The 16,587-nt window shown below is 42.5% G+C and overlaps 1 protein-coding gene across 1 annotated transcript in view; it reads right to left on the minus strand.

The window, feature by feature from the left end:
* Nucleotides 1-496: 496 nt before the first annotated feature.
* The window catches only part of DECR1 (2,4-dienoyl-CoA reductase 1), a 32,352-nt gene continuing 16,261 nt past the window's right edge, over nt 497-16,587 (minus strand). Inside the window, exons 5-10 of the mRNA XM_075920423.1 lie at nt 13,606-13,753; nt 8,984-9,083; nt 7,822-7,894; nt 1,226-1,372; nt 788-850; nt 497-683 (exon numbers count right to left, since the gene is read on the minus strand). Of these exons, the coding sequence (XP_075776538.1) occupies nt 624-683; nt 788-850; nt 1,226-1,372; nt 7,822-7,894; nt 8,984-9,083; nt 13,606-13,753 (591 nt within the window). The 3' untranslated portion in view covers nt 497-623. The remainder of the gene's footprint in view (nt 684-787; nt 851-1,225; nt 1,373-7,821; nt 7,895-8,983; nt 9,084-13,605; nt 13,754-16,587) is intronic.

Below are 16,587 nucleotides of genomic sequence, written 5' to 3' on the forward strand. Positions count from 1 at the left end.
GATTTTAGGTGCAGGCTTGAAAGGCATGTTCCTGGCTATGTGTTGCATTGGAAGGGGCGAGTGAAGCCTGGAAGCAACTGTAATGGAGGTTTATTTCAGCACTCCTCATTTTCAAAGTATACCCTCAAAGCCTCCCTGAGGCTGACAGCAGCCCTTTGAGCTCTTCTGAGCAGCCAAACGCTGTGCCTCACTGCTCCCTGCAAATGAGAAAAACCACTGAAATAGAGAGTAGGGAACGTTTCGTGTGCACTAGTTGGATCTCACATGGGCCAGTTAGCACACGTCATGCGGGTGCACGCTATCATACTGTGTAGAACAGCCCACATTAAAACAAGCAGAGAAGGGGAAGTAATTCTATAACATGGTATAGACATTTAAGACACTTTACTCATAGTTGGAGTATATTTTATATACGTAATCAAAAGACTTAATTTGTCTTTGGGAACAAATCAGCCAAACTGAGGGATAAGAATAAATGACACATTCAAAACATATCGCAGTTTCAACTTTTTTACTAGAATTGTTAGATAAATGTGTAACAATTTCTTCATATGTGTGCATTTTACTCTTAATGGTACTTTACCGATGATATTTTTGTAAGGAAATCATATGACAAGTGTATATTAAGAATCTTTTGTTTTCCTGATTAATGCTTCCATCAAATCCCACTGCTCATTGGTAACCTATATAATATAAGAAGAAATAGCATTTCACTTTGGTCTGCATACAATGTTATACAGATTTCTAAGTATATTTGTATGTAAATAGTAAGCATATCACTTATTACCTTTTTCATCTGATTGAACTCTCCAGCCATAGAAACATATTCGCCACCATCCATCCTAATTACCTAGGAGAAAAAGAAGCAGAGCTTCAGATTGGTGCTTTTTTATTACATGTTTGTATCATTAGCATTCTTATATCTCTGGGTGTGGTAATATCAGCCCAGCCTCAACTTATACAAGTTCAGACTAACAAGTACACTAACAAGAAATGAATGCAAAAGTTCTTATAAGAGATTCTGTGCTTTAAAACTATCTGCTAAAGTATAATAAGCAGACTAGGTAAAAATTAAACTAAAGGTTTTCAAAGGAGCAATTTCTTTTGTTTAAATTCTCAAATACTCCATAGCATTTAAGGCTTCCTGAAAAATTCTTATCAATTAAGAACTTCTTTTATAAGCTTAATACTGCTGACAGTATGAAGTAGAATAATGAAAACTTACTGCTCCAGTAATCCAACTTGCATATTCACTACAGAGGTATGTGGCAAGATTTGCTATTTCTTCTACAGTTCCCAGGCGGCCACAGGGAATCCTCCCAATCATCTCTTTCTCAAATACACCTGTTGGGTCAAGACGGCTAAACGCACCCTACAGAGTTTTAAAAAAAATTAGCAAAATGTTATGAGTAACTAAAAAATAAATTTAAACTCAGGTACAATACCGGATATTAGATTTAATACTCAAGCTAGCAGTTAGTAGAAGTGTTGTGACAATCATATGCCTATTAGTGGGGTGGAATAAGAAAGAACAGAAAACAAAAGTCAAACTCCGTTCTCAGATACTTAGTCTAGTGTAAATCCAGAAAACCAGTTACACCAGACTTTAACAAAGCAGTTCATGGTGCTCAGCAGTGACCCTGCTACACAATTATAGAGCAGAAAAGAGAAGCTCTAGTAAGCGTCTTTTACACTCTGATTGAAAACATGAAGGACAAAAGTCTGAGAAAAACAAGAATGCCTCAGAGCTACTACAGAAATGCAGAAGAAACTCAAAAAGAAACCAAAACGATACATAGCACAGAATAATCAAACTGAAAAGCAAATATCCTTTAAACTGGTTGAATAGGAACAATGAACAAAATACATCTAGATAGCTTTGGGCTTTAAAGTGCATTTGAATATCTGGAGACAGTGCAAAGACATGGGTGAGCCCGGGGGGGGGGGGGGGGGGGCAGCGACCTCACTCAAATTGATTCTCCCACTAGCAAGAATAAACTTTACTGAGCAAAATCAGAACCCTAAGAAAACATAAGTGAAGGTATGCAATGTGAAGTAATGCAAGTGTAGCACTCTTTAGTAAAACACAAATATGTAGTATATAACTGCTTGATCTTATTTTTTAAAATACCAGTTTGTATATCTAATATTTTTGTAATGATATTTTCCTTTTCTGTTCCTCCTACAGTTACTTAAAAAAGTATATATCCCAAAATGTGGGGGTTTCCTCAGGGCAAGTGGGGGGAAGAATATAGATAAGTCTTTCAATAGTTCTCTAGTATATTAACTGTCATTTAAAAAAGTCTCCAGTTATTACAGTTGCAGAGAACCTTTAAAACATGACTCATTGGCAGCTGAGGCAGCAATGCCTGCCTGAGTTCGTAGAGAGCCTGAACAACAGCTCTGATGCGTGAACTGCCCCACTAACTTAGATACAATGATAGTTAATGTAAAGTATTATGTACTATACAATGATAATTAATGTAAAGTAACCTGAAAACTTCCACACAGTGTGCAACGGCAGCCAAAAAGGCAAATAGGATGCTAGGAATTATTAAGAAAGGGCTAGAAAATAAGACCCAGAATATCTTACTGCCCCTGTATAAAACTATGGTACGCCCACATCTTGAATACAGGCAGTCCCCGGGTTACGTACAAGATAGGGACTGTAGGTTTGTTCTTAAGTTGAATCTGTATGTAAGTCGGAACTGGCGTCCAGATTCAGCCGCTGCTGAAACTGATCAGTTTCAACAGTGGCTGAATCTGGACGCCAGTTGTGACTTACATACAGATTCAACTTAAGAACCCCAGGTATCCCCAAGTCAGCTGCTGCTGAAACTGATCAGCGGCTGATTCCAGGAAGCCCGGGGCAGGGGCTTCCTGTAGTCAGCCACTGGTCAGTTTCAGCAGCGGCTGACTTGGGGACACCTGGGGCAGAGCAGCTGGGGTGCTGCTGGGTTGGTCCAGTGGCGCCCAGAGCGGCGCTACGGGACCAACCGGCAGCACCCCAGCTGCTGTACCACAGGTGTCCGGAGCAAAGCCGCAGAGCACGGGGGCTGCGGGACAGCCCAGACGCGCCGTGGCTATCCTGCTGCCCTCGGGCTCCGTGGCTTTGCTCTGCTTTGCTCCCCGTCCCCCTGGTCTGCAGACCAGGGGGACGGGGAGCAAAGCGGCGGAACACGCGGGCAGCGGGACAGCCCAGACGTGCCGTGGCTATCCTGCTGCCCTCGGGCTCCGTGGCTTTGCTCTACTTTGCTCCCCGTCCCCCTGGTCTGCAGACCAGGGGGAGGGGGAGCAGAGCAGAGCAGCAGAACGCGCGACCGAACGCGCGGCCAGCTGACAGCCCAGACGCGTCTGGGCTGTCAGCTGGCCGCGTGCTCCGCTCTGCTCCCCATCCCCCTGGTCTGCAGACCGGGGGTGGGGGGAGCAGAGCGGAGCACGCGGCCAGCTGACAGCCCAGACGCGTCTGGGCTGTCAGCTGGCCGCGCGTTCCGCCACTTTGCTTCCTCTCCCTGGTCTGCTGGAGACCAGGGAGAGGAAGTGCCCCGTTCGTAACTGCGGATCCGACATAAGTCGGATCCGTGTAACTCGGGGACTGCCTGTACTGTGTACAGATGTGGTCTCCTCACCTCAAAAAAGATATTTTGGCCTTGGAAAGGGTTCAGAAAAAGGCAACTAAAATGATTAGGGGTTTGGAACGGATCCCATATGAAGAGAGGTTAAAATGACTGGGACTTTTCAATTTAGAAAAGAGGAGACTGAGGGGGGATATGATAGAGGTATATAAAATCATGAGTGGTGTGCAGAGGGCGAATAAAGAAAAGTTATTTATTAGTTCCCATAATAGAAGAACTAGAGAACACCAAATGAAGTTAATGGGTAGCAGGTTTAAAACTAATAAACGAAAATTCTTCTTCACATAGCGTGTAGTCAACCTGTGGAACTCCTTGCCAGAGGAGGCTGTGAAGGCTAGGACTATAACAGAGTTTAAAGAGAAGCTAGATAATTTCATGGAGGTTAGGTCCATAACAGGCTATTAGCCAGGGGATAGAAATGGTGTCCCTGGCCTGTGTTTGTCAGAGGCTGGAGAAGGATGGCAGGAGACAAATCGCTTGATCACTGTCTTTGGTCCACCCTCTCTGGGGCACCTGGTGCTGGCCACTGTCGGCAGACAGGCTACTGGGCTAGATGGACCTTTGGTCCGACCCAGTACGGCCGTTCTTATGTTCTTATGTATTTAATTATTCAAGGTTTATTATGAATCTACTCTAAGTTAACAAGAGCGTTGGGTTTAATTTCCCCCTCCTTATTTCCGTTTGAGACGCAAAGCTCAAATTGCCCATGAGAGCATCTAAGCCCACTTGAGGGGACGCCAAGGCCAAGAACTATGCTTAGCCTAGTCAATGAGTGTGAAACTCTTTTTTAGAGAAAAAATTTTTTACTACTTAGCACAGCTGTCACCAACCAGCAGATCGGACTCTACCAGTAGAGCCTGGAGCCTCTGACCATTGATCCTGACTGGTTTGGCCGGGAAGCTATCAAGCACTGGCACTTCAGTTGCCCTCCACCCACTGTCATGCTGCTGCTCTTGCCCTCTGCCTTGGAGCTGCCCCCCTGGATGCCTCCTGCTTGCTGTGAAAGGTGTGGGGGGGAGAAGAGGTGGGGCACTGATGTCAGGATATCCTTCCTCTCCCCACTCCTGTATCCTATTCTCCACACAGAGAGAAGGGGATGGAGGGAGCTTGGCAATGCAAATCTCTGTCACTCTCACACACTGTGTGTGTGTCTGTCATTCTCACAAACACACACTGTCCTTCCCTCTCATCTCCTGACCCAACACATATGTGGGTTGTTGTTGTTACTTCTTTTACTGCTTGCAAAGTGTATTATTTTGGGGTTTCGACTGGTTTGTGCATTTCATAATTTTCATTTCTCTTTTATGGTTAAATTTAATTCTTTGAGTAGTGAGTTCCAAAATGCCTAACCTGTCACAGCTGGAGTAATTATCCAAATGGTAACTGTTGTTCCTGGAAGTGGCTGGCCTGTCCCAGCAGCTCCTGAGAGAGGCAGAGTAGGGGGTCTCCATATGCTGTTCTTGCCTGCAGACACCACTCCTGCAGCTCCCATTGATCAATAACAGGGAACTGTGACCAGTAACAGTGGCGGGTTCAGTGCCTGTAGATGAGGGGCAGCATATAGTGCCATGGAGCCATTGCTGTACATGCCAGTTGCTTTCAGGAGTGGTGCACGGCTAGGGCAGGAGTAAACCTGCCTTAACCCCACTGCTCTGCCACCTGGAAGCCGTCTCAGTTAAGTGGTGCCCAGCCAGAGCCTGCATCCTGAATCCCTGTTCCAGCCCTGAACCTCCTCCTACACCCAACCTCCTGCCTCAGACGTGAGTCCCCCTGCACCCAAACTCCTTCCCAGAGCTTGCACCCTGAAACCCCTCCTGGATCCCAATCTCTCACCCTGGGCTAAATCCAGAGCCCATCCCACACTCTGAATCCTTTGGCCCAAGACCAGAGCCTGCACCCCAACCTCCTACCCAGCCTGGTGAAAGTTAATGAGGTTCAGGGAGGAAGAGAGATGGAGTGAGCAGGGTGAGGCCTTGGAGAAGGGATGGAGCAGGGGCGGGGCCTCAGAGAAGGGAAGGAAGCGGGGCAAGGGTATCTGGGTTTGAGGTAAATCTTACATTACATTTAAATTGAAAAAAGTGATCTTGTGGTTAAAGAGGTTGGAGACCACTGACTTAGCACATACAACTATAACTACAACTTACTGTGAAGTGATACTGTAAACTTGAGAATTCATGTTCTATTTCAGTTTTAAATAACTTGTATTTAATAATTTAGCATCCAGTATTGACTAGGGCGTTGCATGCTTTGTTGTATGTGTAGGCCAAGCACACTGTATCCACCCAGGGTGCCTTGCATTGCTCCATTATACCCATAAGTTCCCGCTTTGTCAATCTCTCATCCTTCTCCAGTTTAGGGACTCCCTGTAAATCCCCCACTCCATCTTTCATACCGGCGGATCTGTGAGCCCCCCACATCTTTCTTCAGCCACACCACTGTCTCCATGCCTCACCCATGCCTCCCCCATTCTCTCATTTCCCCATGCTTTTCCTTTTTCTGCCAGGGTCTGGGTCCCCAACCCCCTCTCCCTATTCTCCTCTCTGCCACCCAACCACCAGGACTTCCATGGCCTTCCGCATTCCTCCCACAAAGCTTATTTCTTGTCTTTCTTTCTGGGACATAAGTCGTTCAGGATGTTAATATGTTTAAACTGTACTGAAGACCATTAGGGCTGTGATGGTGTGCATTATTATGTTGGAAGGCACTGATGGTTGTCATCAAACAGTTCTTTGATATATATACTGGAGAAAAGGCTGAAGCTGCTGGGTCTCCTAACCAGATACCAGGGGCCCATGTGTCTTCCAGTTTCCCTATATTACCAAAATCAATAGGATTCTGCTCACTTAAGCCTACAACATTCCCAGAAATTTTGGAATTGATTAGATATGGCATTCAGAAGAATTACAGACAAATAAATGCCAGACAGAAGGTAATGCCTTGCTTTTCTCAGATGAGGGAAGGAACAATAAGGGTAGAGAGAGCATGCCCAGAACTGCTGAGCTGAGGGGGATTGGTATCAGGAATAGAGGGCAGGTCTGGTTCCCCTACCAGCCACTGACAGAGTGGCTCCCGGGCATTGAATGAGAAGACTAAGGGTACGTCTACACTAGCCCCCTAGATCTAGGGAGGCTAATGAGGGCGACCAAAATTGCAAATCAAGCCCGGGATTTAAATATCCCGCGTTTGATTTGCAAGTTCCCGGCTGGTCTCCATTTTAGAAATTGACTAGGAAGAAGTAACTGCCTGCGTCTACACACGGCAGTGAAACGGGATTCCGATTTAAAGCCCCTAAATTGAATTAGCTGGTATTCCTTCTGCAATGAGGTTTACCAATTAATTCGAGTTAGGGCTTTATTTCAGAATCCTGTTTCACTGCCGGGTGTAGATGCAGGCAGTTACTTCGGGCTAATAAATTTCTAAAACGGCGATCGGCCGGCAACATGCAAATCAAGCCTGGGATATTTTAAAGACCTGGGCTTGATTTGCAATTTCAGTCGCCCTCATTAGCCTCTTTAGATTGATCTGGGGGCTAGTGTAGACATACCCTAACTAGGATTGTTGATGGACTGAACCCCGGAAGGGGGACCACTGAATGATCTAGATGTGGGTCTTGGAGTGACAGGAACTGCAGACCAGAATCAGAAAACTGGCTCTGGAAACAGTAGGCAGGAGCACTAGCTTCCAGAGCTAATCCCAAGACTAAGCAGGAGGCAGCAGTGAATGGAAACTCTGTGACAACACCATTTTCACTGTACACACACAAACCAATTAAAATATATTTCTATCGACTACCAAAACTTACAGATAGACAAAATAAGAGAAATGCTGCTTGAGAACTTACTGGAGTTTGATTTAAAACCCTGTTATATATTTTGATATATGATGTTGACTATTTATATTTTTAACAGTCATAAAACTTAACTTTTTGCATCTCAACATTTAATGTAATTAAATAATTATTTTATGACTTCCATAAATAAGTTCCCACAACTGTGTGAAAATTTAAGAGAAAAAAATAAAAGCTCAAATAATCATAATTTTGTGCAACTGTAAAAATTTAAATACATAAAAATGCTTTAAAATAAAAAATTATATTTTCCATTGAATTGATAAAAATGTAATAAATTTCTGTCAAGTCTAAGCATATGCAAGGTCATGCTTCACTTTTTAATTACTAAAAATGTACCTTTGTTTTTATTGGACCTGGTTGGATCACATTGAATCTCATGCCGTATCTACCCCATTCAGCTGCAAGAGACCTAAAAATTCATTAATAGAATGCATAAATATTTCAAATAGTATGTTGTCTAATTTATTCAGGAAGCAATTTAGAATCAAAACTGGGAAGTATATATGTCAAACATGTAAACACTTTAACATTTTAATCCTGACCTAGGTGCTTATAGATTTCTTGAAATATTTTTACTTTTTTATTATTGTTAATTTGATTGAAGTGTTCTCACACACGGTTCTCATGATATACGAATTAGCCAACTGACAGAGTGACACCAATTTGACATATATATTGGAGATAACGTATACTTTAATGACAATTACTGGGAAGTAGGTATCTATCTTCCTTAGACACTTTACAGAATCCCACCAGTTGCAGATCTCCAATATATTGTTGCAGATCTCCAATATAATTCTCAAATCAAGTGTTTCAGGAAAAATAAGATAACTAAATCCTAACTTCTAAAATGTTTTACAGCAGAATAAGCAGTGCAGTTTTCATTTATGAACAATATTATTGTTTTGTTTATTGTTTCTTTAAATGAGCACACTTTTAGGTCATGCACCATCTGTGTGAAAAAAGTGCATACAGAGCAAAGCAAAAATGTCTCTTATTTGCTTTCTGTTTGTCTGGAGATATAATCACACCTGACCTATTTATATTTTCAAATATTTGCATTTGGTTGTCTCTATTGAAATGTAGTGGCTGAACTGTCTATTAGTATAATCTATTTGCATGCCGTTAATAACCACAGATGCCTTTGTTTGGGGGAATGGAATGAGGGTATCTGTGTAAAGCTGTTAAAAGAATGATTGCAGATGGTCCTGACAAAAATCTAAGCAACAGAATTCCATGGAATTCAGTAAACAACTATTTACTGCTTTCTTTTTGCCCTGGTAAGATGGCAAAAGTAATAAAACTTAAATGTTTCTTTCCACAAAAAGCTGTGGCAGTAGCATCTGCTTTCTTGTTATGGAAAATGGAAGCTAACAAGTCCATTCATGGTCCAGTCAACTAGTTTCATTTTGCCAGACTGACAGGATATAGATACAGAACCAATTAGCCAGCTCTGGGAGATGTGAAGATAGAGCATGTGTAATGCTCAACTACTCACTTGCACATTGCATCTACCCCAGCTTTGGCAGAGGCACTTGGTGATACAAATCCAGACCCACTGTCTGCATAGATTGTTGTAATAGCCAAGAATGCTGCCCCTGTAAGATGCAAGAAGATAATTTTCCAAACACACAGGATGAGTTACAAATCTTAAAATCAACAAGTATCAGAATAGTAATGGTGTTGTTTTTACGGATATAATTTTCAGATGTAAAAATGAATTCAAACAAGTTTAGTTCCAGTTGTTCTTTTTATTTTCAGTTTAACAGTGCCTGAAAGAGTTATTCCATATATAGGAATGCTTTTTCTTGATAGCATTATAAGTCCCAATACTGCATTTGGAATTGTGCAAGTATATCCTTGCACTCACAGGGTATGTCTACACAGCAAAGTTATTTCAGAATAATGACCATTATTCCGAAATAACTATGCAAGCATCTACACAGCAATTCTGTTATTTTGAAATAATTTTGAAATAACAGACGGCTTATTCCGATTTCTGTAAGCCTTATTCCATGATGAATAATGCCTATTCCAAAATAGGTATTTTGAAATAAGCCGTGTGTAGATACTCCACCTCTGCTATTTTGAAATAGCCCCTCACCAGGGCCATTCTAAGCTATTTCTTTGGGGCCTCTAAATTGAGAAAGCACATCTACATTAGGGAATCCTGCGTCAGACTAGTTTTGAGGCTTCTCTGCGGTGTAGATGTGCTATTTTGAAATAAGCTATTTTGGAATAACTATTCCAGAACAGTTTATTCCGAAATAACTGTGCAGTGTAGACGTAGCGACAGAGTTCCACTGACATTGAAACTATATCAGTAAACCCCTTCTAGTGTACATGGCATGAGCGATGCTTCTTGCTGCCGAGGCCTTGAGGGTATTTCTATAATGCAACCAGATCTGTACTTTCCAGCTTGGGTAGATACACATATGCTAGCTTTGCTTGCACTAGTTTTCTAAAACCAGTGGTATAGCTGTGATGGCACAGGCAACTCCTTGGACTAGCTGCCTGAGTACAATCCCATACGACAACCTAGATATGTACTCTGTCAACGAGCCTGAGCCACTTCTGGAGCTGCTGTGGTTGCACTGTTATTTTTAGCTTGATGAAAGCTAACGTGTGTGCGCCTACCCAAGCTGGGAATTGCACGTCTATCTGCAGTGCAGGCATACCCTCGGTTCTCAGGCTCTATTTTGGCTCCAGTTTTCATCAATCCCCCACACTTCCTGGCTGAAAGGGCAGGAGATAAAACATCCGTGTGAACAATTAACAACTTCAGCATAGTTTTAAATAATTGCAAATTGCAATAGCGGGCTTGAGGCTGAAATTGAAGTTTATTATAGTGCCCAGAGATCTTTCTTAGCAGGTCGCAGTAACTCATGCGATAGCAGAAAATACACCAGTTAATCTTATCAACTGTTATATTAAATATTGCAATTAGTGCCATAATGAGGTATCATAACAGATTATTTGTATAAAATACATAAACAATTAAAATAGCAATTATTAACATAAAACAAAGCACATTCTGTGCTGTGATTTTTTTTGTTTGTTCATTCACAGTTTCTTGCATAACACAGTGATAGAAATGTAGCCATGTTAGTCTGGTGTAGCTGAAACAAAAAACAGGACTATGTAGCACTTAAAAGACTAACAAGATGGTTTATTAGGTGATGAGCTTTCGTGGGCCAGACCCACTTCCTCAGATCAAATAGTGGAAGAAAATTAGATATCTAATGCTAGATATCATTAGGATTGTTGCCTTAAGGACATCATTAACATTTGATATTAAATATCTAATATCTAATAACAGATATTAGATAGGATCACAAAGAAAAAACAGTTTCTTGCCATTTCAACCAGAAAGGGCTTTGTCTCAACGACTTGATTACCTACATCCTGCTTCAAAGACCTTTTAACAACAGACTTGAAAGAGAATCCTCTGAACTGTCATTCATGCTTAAATTCGACACTTTACGCCTAGGTCTAAACAAAGACATTATCTTACCCATTATAAAGATAGCTTCCCCAATTATCACCTCTAATATCATTAGCTCACAGACGTTTACCTCCCCCCTTCATCCCTCCTTCTGTTCTGAGATTTGATTTGTCCTTTTCACGTGTATCCTTTGGTATATATGGTTGTGCCAATTTTCTTCCACTATTTGATCTGAGGAAGTGGATCTGGCCCACGAAAGCTCATCACCTAATAAACCATCTTGTTAGTCTTTTAAGTGCTACATAGTCCTGTTTTTTGTTGCATAACACAGTTACTCAAAATATCTTCCCCAATCATTAGTGTGTACCTACTGTAGTTGAGAAAGGGGAAAGAGGGGACAAAACATTAGTCACCACTATAAGTTTGTGGTGAAGAAGCCACTAGTTCCTAATTCTAGTGAATGTAAAACTAAAATATTAAAAAACCACTATGGGTAAAACAATGATTTTCATTAGGATTGTTGCCTTAAGAACATCATTAACATTTTATACCTTGGGGCTAAGCCCACATACAAAGACAAAGAAAAGTAACTCAGTTAAACATTTATGGTGAGAGAAATTCACAGGAGAATTAAATAAAAACCAACAATATAAGTTCAATGGGCATTAACAGATGTGTGTGAGGCTATTGTGCAATAATTAGCCCTCTTTAAAGAAATACAATTCTCTATAGAGAGACTGGGAACAAAAAATAGGTACTCCCTTCTCCAACTATCTTTCAAATCTATTTCAATGTGAATAAAAATTATGCATACTTAGTAAACTTATAAGAGTTTATTAAATGCAAGTTAAGTAAAACCAGGTGCCCCTTGACAGAGCGAGGTCAGAAGCAGCTATACCAATATTGACCAAATATTGTTAAAAGGGGGGATGGATAGCTCAGTGGTTTGAGCATTGGCCTGCTAAACCCAGGGTTGTGAGTTCAATCCCTGTGGAGGCCATTTGGGGCAAAAATTCATCAGGGATAGTACTTGGTCCTGCTGTGAAGGCAGGGGACTGGACTCAATGACCTTTCAAGGTCCCTTCCAGTTCTAGGAGATAGGCAATCTCCATTTGGCTGTAGACATGGAAATAAAAGGATCTTGGCAATGCTGGGGAGGAAGGAAATATTAGTACTTCTCTGTGGGATTGGACTGACTGTACATTTCCAGAATGTACCTATGTTACCTATGGAACATGAAGACACCATTTGACCAGAAACCATAACATACAATTCAAAGCATCATGGATACTTTTTGGAGTGAAGTATTACTACACCACTCTAACAAAGACTACAATTTCAAGAAATCTGATAAGACTATCATTTTTATAACTATGATTGCAGTAACAGATTTTTGTTTATGTAAAATATAGGAACAGGCCTAAGTGCATGCTTTAGATGTGGTTTCTTCCAGAATTATTCCAGAAGAATTTAGGAGAAGCAATGTGTATTTAGGGTAATGGGGGAAGAGAAGGCTTCAATATCTGAGATATAGGTGAGAGGATTATTCTAGGAGGGGGTGGGTGAGATTCTGTGGCCTGCACTGTGCAAGGGGTCAGACTAGATGATCATAATGGTCCCTTCTGACCTTAAAGTCTAAGTCTATGAGTCTATGAGATTACATTATATAGGCACAAGATGAGGTGGCACACATATGTAAAGTAAACTACTTAATATTCATGTACTGTGTACAGACTATGAATTTGAATTATAATTATTGCAAAAACAAAAGATGATGATGTAACTCATTCATCAATTAAGTCTATGCTCTACTGGCAATTTAATATTTTAAAATGTTCCCCAAGAAAAATCCCATTGAAATTAAAATACCTTATTCCCAAGGATTCCTTGAAGCAGAAAGACAGAAAGAAAGACAGAAAGAAAGAGGCATTGAGGCAGTAGTTATATACAGATACATTAAAAGAATCATAATGAAGCTCACTGTGCTATATTGTAAAATATATGAAGAGACTAATTTTAAAATTACAATCTAGTAAGCAGTAAATATGGTTTCAGACAAGAAAGACAGAGCCTGACACAATGATTATACAATAATGAAGAACATATTTGGGAAAGATTATTATTAGAAAGGAAACATTTGTTCCTGCTTCAACATAACTGCAGTCTATAACAGCAAAAAAATCTGAAACCTTATAATGAACAAACTGTCAACATCATATGTCAAAATATACAAAGTAAATATAATTAATCAAACTCTTATAAGTTCTCAAGCAGCACTTTTCTTACTTTGACCCTATGTAAATTTCTATTATTATTGATGGAAATATTTTTGTTGGTTTGTGTGCACACAGTGATATTGAGGTTTACCAACATTTCCCTATAAAAAGCTAATCTTTTTAAATCTAAATACAAGTCAGGACAATTCTAGATTATTATCTAGTGAGAGTCACTGACTTAGTGGGCAACTTCGTACATTAAGGCAGTGCTGAGTATTGGATAGATGTCTGCAGTATACAAAGCCTGTAAACCTGTACAGCATTAAGACTAATTTATCAAAATATTTGTTTAAAGCATCAAAACTTGCCATTATATTGAATACATGTTAAAACAAGGACAATAAATGGCAATAAGATATCACAATCCTTAGGCATTATTTAGTTTGAAGTGTAACTTACCTTTTTGTACTTTAATCAGTTCCTTTCCAATTTCCAGAGTTACAAAGGCAGTACCGTTAAGAACAATATCAATTATTGTTTTCCATGCATTAGCAGAAAGTCGTTCAGTAGGAGAAATAAAGTTTCCAGCTGCATTGTTTATCACAACCTAAAACAAGAGAAGACAGGTCTAAAAAGTTATATGGAAATTAGTACACCATAGCTCTTAAGAGTTAAAAAAAATCTCTTGGCATTGCTAGGTATACAGGCAGTCCCCGGGTTACGTACAAGATAGGGACTGTAGGTTTGTTCTTAAGTTGAATTTGTATGTAAGTCGGAACTGGTACATATTGTAGGGGAAACTCTAGCCAAACATTTTTTTTAGTTTTGGATAGCATAGGGAAAGGTTAACTCCCCTCTAATGTTTGTTTTGCTGTCTGTTCCCCTGTTCAGAAGATTTCACATCTATTTCTGTCCCTGTGACAAACTCAGGACTAAAGGAGTAACTCATCAAATACCAAACAGCTCTGCACCATGCTTTGAGCTAATAGCTTTATTTCCACACACCACCCAGGGTTCTAGGAGGAGGGTCCTTTTTTTGCTAACACAATGAGGCCAGCACTTTGTTTGTTTTGGTGGAGTCTTTGTTTGCCCAGGGAGCCCAGCATGTATAGGGGGAGGAGGGGCGGAGAGGCTGCTTTTGTCTGCTGTTCAGCAGCCTGCTCAGGGGAGGGGGCAGCCTGTTGCTGGCAGGGGGGGAGGGGGGAGGCGTGCAGGATGCGAGGCTGCGGGGGGGGGGGGGCAGCGGGCGTGGGGAGGCACTTTTCCTCTGCCCGGCAGCTCTGCGGGATCCCTGTCCCTGTGGCCAGCTGCTGCAGGCAGAGGCCAGTTGGAGCCGGCCGAAGAGGAGGAGAAGGTGGATTCTAGGACCCAGGTGAGCGAGCCCCGGGGACGCTGCTGCGCTCCGGGAGCCCGGCATGTATAGAGGGGAGGAGGGGCAGAGAGGCTGCTTTTGTCTGTTCGGCAGCCTGTTGCTCAGGGGAGGGGGCAGCGGGCGTGGGGAGGCACTTTTCTTCTGCCCGGCAGCTCTGCGGGACCCCAGTCGGAGCCGGCCCGAGGAGGAGGAGGATCCTAGGACCTAGGTGAGCGAGCCCCGGGAATGCTGCTGCGCATGTGCGGGAGTTGCCTCACCCCGTTCGTATCTAGGGATCCGACGTAAGTCGGATCCACGTAAGTCGGGGACTGCCTGTAGAAGTAAAACCATTCTTATCAAATAAGACAGTTTAGACCGACAAAAGAAAATAATCCATCATAAATTGCAGAGAGCTGCCATATATACTCTGTCACCAAGCCCCACAGAGGAAGGCTGCCATATAGACTCTGACCACCAAGTTATGCAGTCCTGCAGAGAGGAAAGACATTGACCAAAAGGACAGCCATTTTGACTCTGGCCGTTAGGCCATACCATCCTCTGGTCATTTGGACTCAGCCATGGGGCTATAACACCCCTCTCCTCTTCCCAAATGGTGATGGGGTGTCCCATCCCTGTGACAGTTTCCCATAGTGAATACTGAAAAGAAAGCTATTCTACAGTGATAGCTTGGTAGAGTCTGTGTCAGTCAAATTCAAGGATCTTTACTAATACTTCAAACGACAACCCTCAGATCTCATATTACTCAAATTAAGAGGTGGGCAATAAGCAGGAAGTGGTTCGCTAGGGTTAGCCTTCAGCGGGCTGCCGGAACTTTATTTATCTGTGTATCCACAGGTATGGCCACTTGCAGCTACCATTGGCCATTTCCAGCTAACGGGAGCTGCGGGAAGCAGTGTGGACCAGGACACCACTTCCCACAGTTTCCAATGACCGTGAATGGTGTTCTGCAGCTAATGAACGCTGCAAGCAGCTGTATCTGTGGATGTGCAGGTAAATAAATCCCACATGGCCCATCAGAGGCTAATCCTGTAAACCACGTCCAGTCCATGGGCCGTTTATTGCCCATCCCACTAAAGTTGTTAATATAAGTAGTCACTGACCTTGGCTACTTTATTCCAATGAGAACAAACGTGTACAAAAAAATTAATGTTTTAAACAGACTCACCATCAAGTGGTTTTGTCCCACATAGTAATTAACCAGGATAGACAACTCCAAGAAATATATATATATATATATATATATTTTCTCATCACAAGGCTTCTGACCCGGGGGTGGGCAAGTGGCTGCCAGCGGGCTGAATGCAGCCCTCCAAGCCACTGGATCCAGTCCACGGCTGCCTTGCTGGGATCCTTAAGCACAGTGCAGCAGCAGACACTTTAAATGCTGCTGCTCTATTCTGGGAGCGAGGCAGGAGGCTTTGAGCTTTGTCCCACCCCTCAGCAAAATCTCTCAGCTCCCATTGGCCAGTTTTCAACCAATAGCAGCTGAGATATTTGACTGGTAGCAGGGTCAGCTAATGAAGCCTCCTTCCTCTCTCGCCTCCTCCCATTCCTTCACTCTGCTTGAAGCAGAGCCACTTGGAGCAGTCTGAGACTGCAGCCTTCAAGTTCCTGCAGGACTGCTTAGTGGCAGCTGTCTAGGTAAGCGCCTCCCAGCCACAGCCTACCTCTAACACCCCTATCCTCTCTCCTCCACCCAACTAACTGCCCCAAGCCAGCACCCAAATCCTCTGTACCCCCTTTCACCCAGGTCCAACTCCCTCTCAGACCCTGCACCCTCTCCTATTCTCTTCTCCCAGGCCAGAATCCTCTCCTGCATACATACCCTCTCCCTGACCCTGCCCTCCATTCCCCTGTCCGGAGTCATCTCCCAACCACTCTCTACCATAGTGCTGCACCTGGATCTCCCTGGACATCATCAGTACAGTCCTCTGACCTCGCAGCAGGACCAAGCACCATAGATATTCCCTGATAGATGCCTATCTAACCTGCTCTTAAATACCTCCAGTGATGGAGATTCCACAACCTCCCTAAGCAATTTATTCCAGTGTTTAACCATCCTAACAGGA

Source organism: Pelodiscus sinensis, chromosome 2 (assembly GCF_049634645.1).
Source record: "Pelodiscus sinensis isolate JC-2024 chromosome 2, ASM4963464v1, whole genome shotgun sequence".
NCBI classification, from domain to species: domain Eukaryota; kingdom Metazoa; phylum Chordata; order Testudines; family Trionychidae; genus Pelodiscus; species Pelodiscus sinensis.